The 12,245-nt window shown below is 37.2% G+C and overlaps 8 protein-coding genes across 8 annotated transcripts; 4 read left to right on the top strand and 4 right to left on the bottom strand.

The window, feature by feature from the left end:
* The first annotated feature begins 345 nt into the window (after positions 1 to 345).
* B0P05DRAFT_528434 (uncharacterized protein) lies at positions 346 to 1,705 on the top strand. Its single transcript, XM_051576641.1, has 5 exons — positions 346 to 493; positions 542 to 578; positions 629 to 751; positions 800 to 1,052; positions 1,100 to 1,705. The coding sequence occupies exons 1-5, from the start codon at positions 377 to 379 to the stop codon at positions 1,500 to 1,502; spliced, it is 933 nt and encodes a 310-aa protein (XP_051438119.1). The 5' UTR covers positions 346 to 376; the 3' UTR covers positions 1,503 to 1,705.
* On the top strand, positions 1,702 to 3,764 carry B0P05DRAFT_528430 (uncharacterized protein). Its single transcript, XM_051576640.1, has 5 exons — positions 1,702 to 1,802; positions 1,920 to 2,693; positions 2,748 to 2,979; positions 3,069 to 3,181; positions 3,282 to 3,764. Exons 1-5 carry the CDS (start codon positions 1,734 to 1,736, stop codon positions 3,387 to 3,389), a joined length of 1,296 nt encoding a protein of 431 aa, XP_051438118.1. The 5' UTR covers positions 1,702 to 1,733; the 3' UTR covers positions 3,390 to 3,764.
* Positions 3,765 to 3,914: 150 nt separating this feature from the next.
* On the bottom strand, positions 3,915 to 4,541 carry B0P05DRAFT_602238 (S25 ribosomal protein). The gene is made up of 2 exons (XM_051583264.1): positions 4,358 to 4,541; positions 3,915 to 4,256 (listed from the first exon to the last, which is right to left on the bottom strand). The coding sequence occupies exons 1-2, from the start codon at positions 4,372 to 4,374 to the stop codon at positions 3,950 to 3,952; spliced, it is 324 nt and encodes a 107-aa protein (XP_051438117.1). The 5' UTR covers positions 4,375 to 4,541; the 3' UTR covers positions 3,915 to 3,949.
* Positions 4,542 to 4,741: 200 nt separating this feature from the next.
* B0P05DRAFT_463691 (uncharacterized protein) lies at positions 4,742 to 4,912 on the bottom strand (the record flags this gene model as incomplete). Its single annotated transcript, XM_051574177.1, has 1 exon — positions 4,742 to 4,912. The coding sequence occupies one exon, from the start codon at positions 4,910 to 4,912 to the stop codon at positions 4,742 to 4,744; it is 171 nt and encodes a 56-aa protein (XP_051438116.1).
* Positions 4,913 to 5,253: 341 nt separating this feature from the next.
* On the bottom strand, positions 5,254 to 5,880 carry B0P05DRAFT_594316 (uncharacterized protein; the record flags this gene model as incomplete). The annotated part of the gene is made up of 2 exons (XM_051583071.1): positions 5,254 to 5,589; positions 5,695 to 5,880. The coding sequence occupies 2 exons, from the start codon at positions 5,878 to 5,880 to the stop codon at positions 5,254 to 5,256; spliced, it is 522 nt and encodes a 173-aa protein (XP_051438115.1).
* Positions 5,881 to 6,261: 381 nt separating this feature from the next.
* Positions 6,262 to 8,432, top strand: B0P05DRAFT_504577 (uncharacterized protein). Its single transcript, XM_051575495.1, has 4 exons — positions 6,262 to 6,675; positions 6,728 to 7,237; positions 7,284 to 7,931; positions 7,976 to 8,432. Exons 1-4 carry the CDS (start codon positions 6,295 to 6,297, stop codon positions 8,381 to 8,383), a joined length of 1,947 nt encoding a protein of 648 aa, XP_051438114.1. The 5' UTR covers positions 6,262 to 6,294; the 3' UTR covers positions 8,384 to 8,432.
* Positions 8,395 to 9,789, bottom strand: B0P05DRAFT_528416 (uncharacterized protein). Its single transcript, XM_051576639.1, has 5 exons — positions 9,683 to 9,789; positions 9,593 to 9,608; positions 8,816 to 9,550; positions 8,650 to 8,770; positions 8,395 to 8,605 (listed from the first exon to the last, which is right to left on the bottom strand). Exons 3-5 carry the CDS (start codon positions 9,374 to 9,376, stop codon positions 8,454 to 8,456), a joined length of 834 nt encoding a protein of 277 aa, XP_051438113.1. The 5' UTR covers positions 9,377 to 9,550; positions 9,593 to 9,608; positions 9,683 to 9,789; the 3' UTR covers positions 8,395 to 8,453.
* Positions 9,790 to 10,564: 775 nt separating this feature from the next.
* On the top strand, positions 10,565 to 12,162 carry B0P05DRAFT_528415 (phosphatidylserine decarboxylase-domain-containing protein). Its single transcript, XM_051576638.1, has 7 exons — positions 10,565 to 10,696; positions 10,742 to 10,799; positions 10,849 to 10,994; positions 11,043 to 11,127; positions 11,172 to 11,401; positions 11,447 to 11,696; positions 11,743 to 12,162. Exons 1-7 carry the CDS (start codon positions 10,592 to 10,594, stop codon positions 12,069 to 12,071), a joined length of 1,203 nt encoding a protein of 400 aa, XP_051438112.1. The 5' UTR covers positions 10,565 to 10,591; the 3' UTR covers positions 12,072 to 12,162.
* The last annotated feature ends 83 nt before the right edge of the window (positions 12,163 to 12,245 follow it).

The raw sequence follows: 12,245 nt of genomic DNA, 5'->3' as shown, positions 1-12,245 counted from the left end.
CTTATGCAAGTGTATTCTGGTTCTCTTTTAGCCATCATCACTTGTCTTTGTCTCCCCCTCCCCCTTTTTTTAATAGTGAAAAAAGAAACCATACAAACTAATGATTGCCCAAGTTAAAAGATTCAATGGTATTAACCTATCGGTATTACGTTTGTTTTTTTTTCTCGATTGAGTTGTTTCAACCGCTGTACTTTTTTGCTCTTATGGAGCATCACTTGTATTTGGCGTAAAGCACTGGATCGTATTGTATTTAAAGTTATTGTCCAATCATATGTCAGAACCCAACTGTGGGGCTAAAGCACCCAACAATTAATAAGAACGGGCTTTGTGACCGAAATACAATTTCTTTTTTTTTCTTTCTTTTTTATTATTGACCATGGTCGAGTGCAACTCTATCACTTTATTCGCTGCTATTGGTGCTGCTTTTCTCGGTTATAAAGTCTTGTCACTTTTAAAGACTGTGTTTGATTCTTTTGTAGCCAGTGGTATTCCTGTAAAGTAGTCTTCACGTGTTCAACTTGACTTACTTTTCATGATATAGCTCAAGAAATTTGGTGCTGATCAAGGTGCTTGGGCAGGTAAGCAAGATATTTCTTCCATACGCGTAAAACCCACTCTATGGATTCAGTAATCACGGGTGCTACTGATGGTATTGGTAAAGAGTTTGCTTTACAACTCGCTAAAAACAAGTTTAATGTCTGTTTGATTTCTCGTACTGCTTCTAAGTTGGATGCAATGGCAAAGGATATCGGTAAGTGGTTTGTTTTCTTGAGAAAGATAGACTTATATCATTTCTCAGCTGAACAGTATGGCGTTGAAACAAAGACATTGGCTATGGATTTCACAAAAGGTGATCCTGAGGATTTTAAAAGAGTAGGAGAAACACTGGGTTCTATTCGTGTAGGTGTTCTTGTGAACAATGTGGGTGTCAATCATGACATTCCTACCTCTTTTATGGAAGAAGATGATACAACTATCAACAACATCATTGAAGTCAACATTAAGGGTCTTATGAAAATGACAAAGCTTGTACTTCCTCAAATGAAAGAAAAGTAAGTCCACTTGTTGATGTAATACAGGTTATCTTACTGTGTGATAGTCATAATGGTCTTATTCTCAACATGGGTTCATTTGCTGGTTTGGTAGCTACACCTTATTTATCTGTCTATTCTGCTGGTAAGGCCTTTTTGTCTACTTGGTCTCAAGCTTTGGGTAAGGAAGTTGAAAAAGATGGTATTGTTGTTGAACACGTCAATACCTATTTTGTTGTTTCTGCTATGAGTAAGATTCGTAAGCCTTCTCTTTTGATTCCTACTGCCAAGGATTACGTTACAAGTGTATTGAAGAAGATCGGTGTCCCTTGTGGTGCTCAAGTTCCTTTTACTTCTGCTCCTTATCCTATGCATGGTGTTGCTAACTGGGCCATCAATAACTTGTTTACTACTTCTTTCTGGGTGAATTACAATGACAGTAAGTTGCGTTTGTTAGATATACGTTGTTGATACATACATATATTTTGATAGGCATTCAAAAAGATATTCGTAAGAGAGCTTTGCGTAAACGTGAGCGTGAAGCTGCTGCTAGAAAGAATGAATAAAATAGGTTTCTTAGCTACTATAAGAGATGAAGCTTATCAAAAAAGAGCGAATGCTTTATTTAGTAACAAACAAATAAAAAAAGTATAAATACTCGCTTGACTCCATTACTCTCACGCACAACTTCTTCTTCTTTATATGTTGTTGTCTACTTGTCTACAATTTTCAAAAAAACATATTCTACGAAAGAGATGGTATAATTCTCAGGTACATGCATTATCATCCACTTGAACTCTATCTAACTCTTGTCTATAGATAGCAGTGGCTTTAAAGACAGTAAGTAAAAACGCCTTTCTTTGTATTCTCTCTTACTCGATCATGTAGTCTAATCTTGTTGAAGAACCTACTCTGGTGAGTAAATATCTTACAGACAACTTTCAACGTCAACACAACTACCTTCGCATCTCATTGACAGAGCGTTGCAATCTAAGATGTAAGCCACCATTGCCATCTATGTGTACTCATCAATCTAAAGGTACTTATTGTATGCCAGAAGAAGGTGTCCCACTTTCACCTGATCATCAGTTACTCCAAAGCCACGAAATCCTTCAACTAGCGCGATTGTTTGTAAGCCAAGGTGTGACCAAGATACGTTTAACAGGTGGCGAACCCACTGTTCGACCTGACATTGTTCAACTTGTCCAAAGTCTCGGTCAACTAAAGCAAGACGGTCTACAGAGCTTAGCCATGACATCCAACGGTATTGCCTTGAAACGCAAATTACCTGCGCTTGTGGAAGGTGGATTAGATACATTGAACGTGAGCTTAGATACATTAGATCCTCACTTGTTCCAAATCATGACAAGAAGAAAAGGACTGGAGCGTGTGATAGAAGCAATTCAAAAAGCAGTGGACTTGGGTATCCAAGTCAAAGTCAATACGGTCGTGATGCGGGGTGTCAATGATCATGAAATACTCAAGTTTGTGGCCTATACAAAAGACCATCCTATTAATATCAGGTTTATTGAATATATGCCATTTGATGGAAACAAGTGGCATCAAGACAAATTAGTGCCCTTTAAAGAACTAGTTCATTGCATTGAATCTATCTATGGTACATTGGAGAAACAAACGGACAGTGCGAATGATACCACCAAGGTAAAAAAAAAAAAATACGATACATTTTTGTGTTTATTTACTCATTAAGAACAGCATTTTCAAGTGCCTGGTTATCGTGGTAAATTAGGCTTTATTACATCCATGACAGATCATTTTTGTGGTACATGTAATCGATTACGCATCACAGCCAATGGTAGTATCAAAGTATGTCTGTTTGGCAACACAGAAGTATCCTTAAGAGACATGTTACGACAAGGCAAATCAGATCAAGAATTGTTAGATATCATTGGAGCAGCAGTCAAAAAGAAAAAGAAGCAACATGCTGGTATGTTTGAATTAGCTTCTAGAAAGAATCGACCCATGATCCTGATTGGAGGGTAATTTTTATATATATATTTATTCTATTAAATGAAGGTTATTTTCATACATTTAAGAATATGCCAACACATACGACTCGATTCTATTCTACAAAACCGCACAGATTGACACATACAGATCCATCAACAGGTGAAGCACGCATGGTCTCTGTCACAGATAAAGCCATGACCAAGCGAGAAGCCAAAGCCATTGGCCGCATTCTTTTACCAGATCATGCTTATCAATTGCTAAAAAAAACCATTGCCAGAGTGCCAAGGGGAATGTCTTGACAGTCGCTCAGATTGCAGGTATCCAAGCAGCCAAACAAACCTCGAATTTAATCCCACTCTGTCATCCACTTTTATTGGGCTTGATTGATGTCCAACTCTGGCTAGACGATCATAAACAAAGTGTTGAATGTGCATCTGTTGTACAGACCTCGGGTAAGACAGGTGTGGAAATGGAAGCATTGACAGCAACCAGTGTGGCTCTTTTGACAGTCTATGATATGTGTAAAGCTGCATCAAAAGACATGGTCATTGAAGGTATCCAAGTCGTTGAAAAGAGTGGAGGCCAAAGTGGTTCTTGGAAACGAGAATAAAGCAGTCCTCAACTTTTTTTAAAAGCCCGTGTTTTTTCAAGTATATAAAGTTCAACAAGACACGAAAAAAGTTTTTTTTTCTTCTTTTTTTTTTCTATTCAAGGGTGTGAGCAGAGTCGTGGTATATGCGAATCTTTTCCAATGGGCTATATCGCGCTACTCATCCCCACGATCAAACCAACGGCGCTTGGCATTTTATGTCAGCACGGTGCATTGGCCGTAGTTATCTTTTTAGCTTATTTGACACTAAATAGACGCTAATCCAACTGCACGAATAATAAATTATATCTGTAAAGAAAATGAAAAAAAAAAAAAAATACTAGTTTATTGAAAGAATTTATTCTTCATTGTCAGCAGCAGCAGACTTCTTTTCATCACCAGTGGCACGAGTGTAGATGATTTGAGCATGGTGACGAGAGATAGGCTTGATTAAACCTTGAGCTTCAAGTTCACGGATAGCAATACGAGCCAAAGAACCGTTCAACTTGAGACGGTCAACAAGGACGGATTGAGAGATGAGCTTGTAGGTAGGAACTTCCTTGAACAAACGTTCGTAGGTGGGCTTATCGAGGATGACCAAGTTGTTGGCCTTATCCTTGACCTTCTTGGCAGACCACTTCTTCTTGGCCTTCTTACCTCCAGAGCTGGAACTGGGCTTAGCAGCAACGTCCTTCTTAGCCTATATATGTTGAGTGCATTAATATACGTTCATATATAACAAGAAAAAAAGAAAAAGAAGAGCGACATGGAGATGTGATTCATGTTGTCTATGCATGTTCCATAAAAAAAAAAAAAACAAAATATCCATCCATCTCAAAAATCAATCCATTCATTCGTTTATCATGATGTTCTCGTATGGCTCTTCCATTCCCTTTCTTTCTCTCTCTTTTTTCTCTTTCATTGTGGATGATACTTTACCATTGTAAATTTAGAGAAAGAACAAGAATGTCGACTTGGCTGATTTTAATGCTCCTTTGTTCGTGAGCGATCCTTTCTTACACTACAGTAGATGCTTTCATAGGCCTGAGTAGGATGCGGGCCGAGCTTCTTTAAAATTCCGTAAGTCCGCATCGCACATGAAATGACAAAGAGATGCATAATACATCTGATACATGTTTATTGGCATAGTTTAGTAAATTCTTTTTTCGGCAGCAATCTTTTCTCGAACAGCCATGATGGTTTGTTTGACCCAAATGTCTTTTTCACAGAGTTCTTGTTCTTCTCGTTTTAGTCTTGCAATTTCTTCCCGAAGTTGTTGTTCACGAGTTAAAAGGGTTGAAGTAGAAGAATCTCTTTGCATCATCATGTCTCTTCTTGTATCTTGTTGGTATTGATTTTGACGATGATGATAAGCCATTGCGTCTGCCATGTTTTATTCTGAATAAAAAAAAAGAGACAGAAAAAAAAGATTCTTTTTTATAGAGCCTATACATCTCCTATGCTCATCATAATTAAAGGCTCCTTTTTATATATGCAAATAAATAACAAAAACCCTTTTTCTCCTTTTTATATCTGAAAACACATCCCCCTCTCTTTTTTTTCTAATCATAGTATTTGGCATTATTCTCCTTATAACAAACATACTCCCTTTTTATATATATATATATGAGAGATACTATATTTTTAAGAAGGAGTGTATTTCTAAAGTGAAGGAACAGATTTCTGATACAATGGCATTAAAATATCTGTTTGAGACAAAACCAAGATGTTACGGATACGTTCCATGTGACTCATGTTTGGCTTTAAGAGCTCTTGATGAAACTTGTCAAATTCAGTCTGTGTCAAGTTGTACATGGTTTGTACAGCAGAGCCAAATATGGCCTTAAAAGACTCCGAATGGACTTGCTTTTGTATCATGTGCTTGATTTGTCTTTCTTGATCTACTGTAGCAGACAATTGATAGGCTGTTGTATTAGATACGCTTAATGGCACATCATTCACTCGTTTCATGAGTCTATCCATACCTTGCAAATGATCCTGTTCGAGAGGTAAAAAAAGACTGAAGCAACATGTCAATGTGTTTAGCCATAGCGTCTAGGCTGGCCGATTCTTTTGAAAAATAGATATTTGAATATAACCCACTAGTTCATCTGTAGGTTGATGAATCATGGGGAACTGGCGCTCAATGAGTTCAAGTGATTTGTTACCCAAATCATTAGCACGCACCAAGAGTTGATGATCATGGCTTGATAAATAAGGCTGTGATAGACTTAGCATATGATGAGCATAGTCAAGCACTTTTTGTCCACCAGGATAGCATTGAGCCATTTGATGGGCTCCTGTTAAACTGTCTTGAATCAAAGGAATAGAAGTTAACCGAGTCAAGAAGCTCTCTTGTTCTAATTGGCCTAGACTAAATCCAGAATCACTACTACAAGAAACAAGTTCAATAAATATGTTTTTATAGGCTCTATTCACCTGAATCAAACTCGTCTTGGGTATTCATAAGAAGAGGAAAAAGAAAAAGACAATAAAGAGATAGAGGAAACAGAAAAACGCTTATATTTGCAAGAAATAAAACATTTGGCTATAGGAATCATATGTTCTTGTGTATGGCATTATCCTTATGTCCTTTTCTTATTGGCTACTGTCATTAGAAAACTTTTTTGATGGTGAACTGCGGCAGTTGATATCATCTCTCTCTCTTTTTTTTTTTTATATATTAGACTTATAGACTAGACTATGGAACCCACTCAACCCTCTTCTTCTTCAACCGAAATTAACAATACAAACAAAAAGCGACACTACCGACGTCGTAACAACAACAACAACAACAACAATAACGAAAAATCGCGTTCGGATACAAGTGACAAGAACAACAGCGACAAGAATAACAACGACAAGAAAAAGCACCAAAAGCAGCAGCAGAAAAAAGAACCTTTGAAAGGGTTTAAAAAGAAACCTATAGAAGACAGCGAAGAAGACGCTGAAGGTGAAGTTTGTTTTATCTGTACTCGTCCCATTGATTATTATGCTGTTGCTCCTTGTGACCATCGTACTTGTCATTTATGTACTTTGCGTTTAAGAGCACTTTATGGCACAAAGAATTGTGCTTATTGTAAGGTAAGACATTTAATTTTATGGTGTGGCTTCTTATATCCATTCTTGATGATAGATAGAGGCAAACAAAGTGGTGTTTACAAACGACAGCGAAAAGCCTTACGAGACTTACAAAAGACAAGATACCCCATTCTATCATAAGAAGTATGATATCCGATTCGAGACAAAAGAGATGTATAAAGAGACATTGATCTTACTCCAATACAATTGTCCTGAGCAAGACTGTGAAGAAGCCTTCGAGAACTGGAATGAACTTAAACGCCACGTTAAACAAGTCCATGAACGAGTATGCTGTGATCTTTGTCTTCGCAACAAAAAGATCTTTTCTCATGAACATACGTTATATACCAATGCTCAATTGCAAAAACATTACCGAGAAGGCGACGCTTCATTTAACAAAGAAGACGAGACAGGGTTTACTGGGCATCCAGAATGTGTGTTTTGTAGAACACGCTTCTATGGCCCTGATGAACTGTTTGAACATTGCCGTGATAAGCATGAACAATGTCATTTATGTGTTCGACATGGCATTCAACATCAATATTATGCTAATTATGATAGCTTGGTAAGTGACATTTGCGACTGACTTTAAATTGACATGGCATATATAGGAAAAGCATTTTAACAAAGAGCATTATTTATGTCAATACAAAGAATGCTTAGAGAACAAGTTTGTTGTGTTTGATACAGATATTGATTTAAAAGCACACGAAGTCAAGGAACATGTCAACACACTTTCACGTCAACAACGGGCGAAACAAAGTCGTGTTGATGTCAATCTTAACTATACTTCATCTCAACCTCAACAACAGCGTGGACGTCAAGCAAAAAAGACAGTTCAATTATCAGCCCAAGATTTTCCTGACATTAATGGGTCCGTCAATCCAAATGCTTTATTGTCTTCAAGAATGGCTTCTACTAGTTTATCAGAACCACAGGAACAATGGCCAACATTAGGCGAAGAAGTCAAGTCTTCTTCTTCTGAACCAGAAACAGCAGTTGTGTCTCGTCATGCAGCTGCATTGGATCGTATTGCTGATATGATCAAAAGTGTTGACAAAGTGATCAAATTTCGTCAATATGTGACGAAATACACCAGTTTAAGCATGGATGCAGCTTCTTTTGTCAACAGCATTTATGGTCTATGTGATCAAGACATGGACCTGACAGACAAAGTGATTGCAGGAGCCAAGGATTTGATTGACAACCGTGCATTAAAGTCAGACATAATTCATGCTTGGAACATCAAAAAGAACCCAGTAAGTTTTAGATATTTAAATGCTATCCATTGACATCATGTTAGTCTTTAAGCAATGACACCCATTCGCCCCGTGTGCTCATTGTGGATCCAAAACGATCTCAGTCAAAGAAAAAGAAAGGTGTATGGGATAAAGTAGCATCAGCAGCGATCGATGCAGGTGGTATTCGTCCCCCTAGTTTCCCGCCTCTTCAGTCAAAGACACCTTGGAGTGGTTCATCTACACCGCGCACTGCTTCTGATGCTGATCTGCAACAATTGTTTCCTGCATTACCCACTTCATCAGGTACATCCAGAAGAGCAGATATCAATGCACTGTTGAGAAAACCTCATCAAAATGCATGGAATGAATCCACAACAAATGAAGAACAAGAAGAAGAAGAGGAGGAAAGCAACACAAAAAAGAAAAAGGGAAAAAAAGGAAAACAAGTGCTTTTCCGTGTAGGTCTATAGAGAATACCCTCTTTTTTTTTTTTTATTATTGTTTGCTGAAATAAACAAGGTTTCTTTCTTTCTTTTTTTTTTAATCGTATTCCATCATGTTGGTATTTGCTTGTACAAGTGAAAAGGGTGACATTTCGGTCGTGTTCTGTAATTGGGTTTTATTTTCTGTGTATTCCCATAATAGGTTTAGCAGTTCAGGTCCTAAAGAATACAAATCGACCATGAATTCATCTAACACAAGAGTTAAACAATAATACTACACTGCTTTGAATTACCTTCATTGTCTTCTAATAACATATCGTCTTTTCTATGGGTTAAAATAAGTGTTTCTATTTCTGTAATTTCTTCTGGTGATCTTGTGCTGAGTCGTCTTGCTAATTCCAACATATCTAAACCCTACATATGTCCAATCAATATAAAGAAGAAACAGTCGTATTTTACCATAGGCAATCCCCATGCTTTTCGAATACGATCGTCTATGGCTGATTTATGTATTGAATGCACATTGTCAACATCCTTTTCATCATATACGTTATCAATAATCACTCCATCTTTTATCTGTCGACCATGTAGATTTCGAAATACATCGTCTGATTCAATGTCATTGTTAGAGGGTGATGTTGGATATTTACTGTAAGGTGTAAGAGGACCATCACTAAACTGTGCTGGCGAAGAGACTGTAGGCGGTGTTTTGATCTTCTTGGCTGCCAACAGAGGCGGACTTGCGCGTCTCTTCTTTATGCTGTCATGATACATTGGTTCGGGTTCTGTATTCAACAGACGCACAAGATCAGGTGAAGGATGGACAAAATTGATTCTATGTAAAATGGTATAAGTGTGTTCTCGAAAATGAAGGTCAAAAAAGATGTTTTCAGGCTCTGCCAATTGATGTGCAAAATGGAGGACGACACGCATATCAAACTCACCCCAACCCTTTTCTTGTAACAAATAAGGCTCTCTGGCAAAAACACGCCTGGGATTCTCAAAGGTAGGGTGTAGCATATATTCCACGTGATCCAGCAGTATGTTCAGCTTGCCCTTTTTTTCTCGGTGATGGTTGTCGATAGCAACGACTCTGATTTTCCAATTTCGCCATGGATGTCCTTCAGATGCTTTTAGGCTTCCTTTCATGATATGGTTCTGACAAATAATCTTAATGTCTTGATAATATTCACTCTGTTTTGAATTAGAATATTATATGCTTAAAGTGGCAGTTACCATATTGCAGTGGTGTCTATTAAAAAAAAAAAACAAAAGAAGAAAGCTCATTAGGAAACAAGTAAAGTCCAGATCAACAACACTACTCACTTTTGAATAGTATATTAAGTTATTAAGTTTGATTGACCATACAATAATTGCCACTAAATATATACAAATGTTGTACAAGCGAAAAGGAAAAAAAAGCGAGAGGAGAGGGAAAGAAAGAAAAAAAAGAGAGAAACATTGGATCTTGTTAAGAAAAAAAAAATGGAGTTTAATCTCAGCCTACTCTATGTTGATTGGACATTCTTTCTCCTCTTTTGGAACACAGCAATCGTTTTGACAGTTGAATGACGCGTGCTTTGATGCAATTTATGCCTAGCAACGGTTGCTATAGAAATTCAGGAACATTGCGTATTTTTCACGGTATTTATACAAGAAATAAGGAGAAGCTTTTGAATGTCAAAATGCAAGGTTTTAGCATACGGCAGAAGTGTCAATTGTGAAATACTATCTGTCTATTTTCGGGAGTGCAAACCTTGACTCATAATGAAGGTTGTCTTCATTATTAAGTAATGGAAAAGAAGCAAAAACATTGTACAGGCTATTGTGTGTGCATGATTTCAAGATTGGCTTACTTTATTATAGCCTCTTTGCTTGCCTTGGACTAACGAGTATTATCCTATGTGTGTCACCTTTCATTTCAGATAAGCATACGCAAACTCAACCAAAATGACGCACGCGTCGGAACACCTTGATATTTGTTGTTGTTATCGTTACTGAAAGTATGACTATGAGGTATTAATAGTTTATAACATAGAAACAGAAAAAAAAGACATTGCTTATTTAAAAATCACATTCTTGAAAAACACTTTACCATTGTATCACAAATATCGGATTTCTTGCTATAAACAGTTATTTGAACTAAAAAAAGGTATTTAATAACCCTTCTTGGCACAGATTTCATTTCCCTCTTTCTCTTTTCTTTTCTTTTCTTTTTTTAAAAAAAAAAAAACGATGACAACCGAAGATTACCCTATCGATGAAAACGCCCCAGCTCAACCATTTGAGCCCGAGATTGAAAGACAAATCGAAAACAACGATCAAGCAGGTCTTATGAGAGTATGTGTTCAATCAAAAACATTTTTTTTGACACTTTTTTTTTAGTCTTTTACTTTTCTCGTTGATAAAAGCACACAGTCTGATGCTGCTGCTGCTGTTGTAAGTAAGTGCATGATATGCGTTTAATAGGTTACTGACACGACTCACTTTAGAGGATGGTATTCATGCTCCTTCTTCTAAAATCCCAAAACACTGGCACCGTAGAAAATTAACTAGCTGGCTTCATAAACATCTTGTGCCTGAAAGTCTTCGATCGGCTATTGAAAAGAAGTATGGTAACTTCATTATTATTCGTTCGGTAAATAGGCAAACAAAGAACAAAACAATCCATTCACACTTGACATAGACAGGTGAATTGCATTATGAAGAAATGCCTATTTATACTCGTATTGGCATGCACTTGATTTTCGGTGGCTATCATAGAGACAAAGGTAAGCATCACTCAAATGAGCATAGCATTGAATGTGTTATATAGTGGCTAGTTCAGAAATTATGCAATCTCTTTTCTTAAAAGAAACCTTACGTCAAGGTCAATTCTTTTCGGAACCCGAATCAGTAGAACAGATTCCTAGTTTCATAAATCATTATTCGATTGATATGACCAATTATGTGATTTCAGACATTCAGGAATACAAGAATTTCAATGAGTTTTTCTCGAGAGCCATTCTTCCTGAAAAAAGACCTATTGCTGAACCTGAAGATGAGGTAAAGACAATAGATGTATGTCTCATACTGATTGTGTATCCATAGGGCGTCATTGTATCATCTGCTGATTCTAGACTAAATGTGTTTGATTCAGTAGATGCTGCTACTACTTTTTGGATAAAAGGCAAAGAATTCACCCTGGCTAAACTTTTGCAAGATGAAGCACTTGCTCAAGAATTAGAAGGCGGATCCTTGGCTATTTTCCGCCTTGCACCCCAAGACTATCATCGCTTCCATGTCCCTGCTCGAGGTACAATTGAATCCATGAAGAACATTGAAGGAGCTTATTATACAGGTACGCTATTCTATTGATGTTCAATGTACTGACGTTGGATTGCTAGTCAATCCTTGTACAATTAATACAGACCTTGATGTGTTTACTGAAAACCATCGTAACGTTGCCACTCTGAAAAGCCCACTTGGGTTCAATTATGCTTTTGTGTCTATCGGTGCTCTTTTGGTAGGATCAATTGTGATGACAAACGGTCAAGTAGGCAAAGAATTAGCCAAGGGAGAAGAAATGGGTTATTTCCAATACGGTGGGTCTACCTGTATTGCTGTTTTTCCTAAAGATGCTGTCACTTGGGATGAGGATTTACGCAAGAACTCTGAAAATTCATTAGAGACCTTAGTGACTATGGGTGATAGAATTGGTGTCTTTAATGTTTAAGAATAAAGTTTTAAGGGATACATGCATGTTTTGTGCTATTGATAATAAACACAGACATAATGCATGCAATTCTGATACAACAAAAATAGACTACCAAAAGTGCGTACCTTATTTCGAGATCGTGTGTAACATCCATATAGTGGCTTAGATTATATCAATCCATCATGAAGCTGA

This window comes from Gilbertella persicaria (assembly GCF_025201335.1).
Source record: "Gilbertella persicaria strain CBS 190.32 chromosome Unknown B0P05scaffold_6, whole genome shotgun sequence".
NCBI classification, from domain to species: domain Eukaryota; kingdom Fungi; phylum Mucoromycota; class Mucoromycetes; order Mucorales; family Choanephoraceae; genus Gilbertella; species Gilbertella persicaria.
This window is presented reverse-complemented; position numbering and strand designations above follow the sequence as displayed.

Excerpts from the sequence above, each read along its gene's own strand:
- B0P05DRAFT_528430 (XM_051576640.1), top strand. The coding sequence starts at position 1,734 with ATGTTGTTGTCTACTTGTCTACAATTTTCAAAAAAACATATTCTACGA. Across the intron at positions 1,803-1,919 it reads AGAGATGGTATAATTCTCAG|TCTAATCTTGTTGAAGAACC; the intron begins GTACATGCATTA and ends TCGATCATGTAG. Across the intron at positions 2,980-3,068 it reads GAAAAAGAAGCAACATGCTG|GTTATTTTCATACATTTAAG; the intron begins GTATGTTTGAAT and ends TATTAAATGAAG.
- B0P05DRAFT_528415 (XM_051576638.1), top strand. The coding sequence starts at position 10,592 with ATGACAACCGAAGATTACCCTATCGATGAAAACGCCCCAGCTCAACCA. Across the intron at positions 11,128-11,171 it reads TGGCTATCATAGAGACAAAG|TGGCTAGTTCAGAAATTATG; the intron begins GTAAGCATCACT and ends TGTGTTATATAG. Across the intron at positions 11,402-11,446 it reads TTGCTGAACCTGAAGATGAG|GGCGTCATTGTATCATCTGC; the intron begins GTAAAGACAATA and ends GTGTATCCATAG.
- B0P05DRAFT_528434 (XM_051576641.1), top strand. The coding sequence starts at position 377 with ATGGTCGAGTGCAACTCTATCACTTTATTCGCTGCTATTGGTGCTGCT. Across the intron at positions 752-799 it reads TGCAATGGCAAAGGATATCG|CTGAACAGTATGGCGTTGAA; the intron begins GTAAGTGGTTTG and ends ATCATTTCTCAG. Across the intron at positions 1,053-1,099 it reads CTTCCTCAAATGAAAGAAAA|TCATAATGGTCTTATTCTCA; the intron begins GTAAGTCCACTT and ends ACTGTGTGATAG.
- B0P05DRAFT_528416 (XM_051576639.1), bottom strand. The coding sequence starts at position 9,376 with ATGCTACACCCTACCTTTGAGAATCCCAGGCGTGTTTTTGCCAGAGAG. Across the intron at positions 8,771-8,815 it reads AAGCATGGGGATTGCCTATG|GGTTTAGATATGTTGGAATT; the intron begins GTAAAATACGAC and ends GGACATATGTAG. Across the intron at positions 8,606-8,649 it reads GTTATTAGAAGACAATGAAG|ATGAATTCATGGTCGATTTG; the intron begins GTAATTCAAAGC and ends CTCTTGTGTTAG.
- B0P05DRAFT_504577 (XM_051575495.1), top strand. The coding sequence starts at position 6,295 with ATGGAACCCACTCAACCCTCTTCTTCTTCAACCGAAATTAACAATACA. Across the intron at positions 6,676-6,727 it reads AGAATTGTGCTTATTGTAAG|ATAGAGGCAAACAAAGTGGT; the intron begins GTAAGACATTTA and ends TCTTGATGATAG. Across the intron at positions 7,238-7,283 it reads ATGCTAATTATGATAGCTTG|GAAAAGCATTTTAACAAAGA; the intron begins GTAAGTGACATT and ends TGGCATATATAG.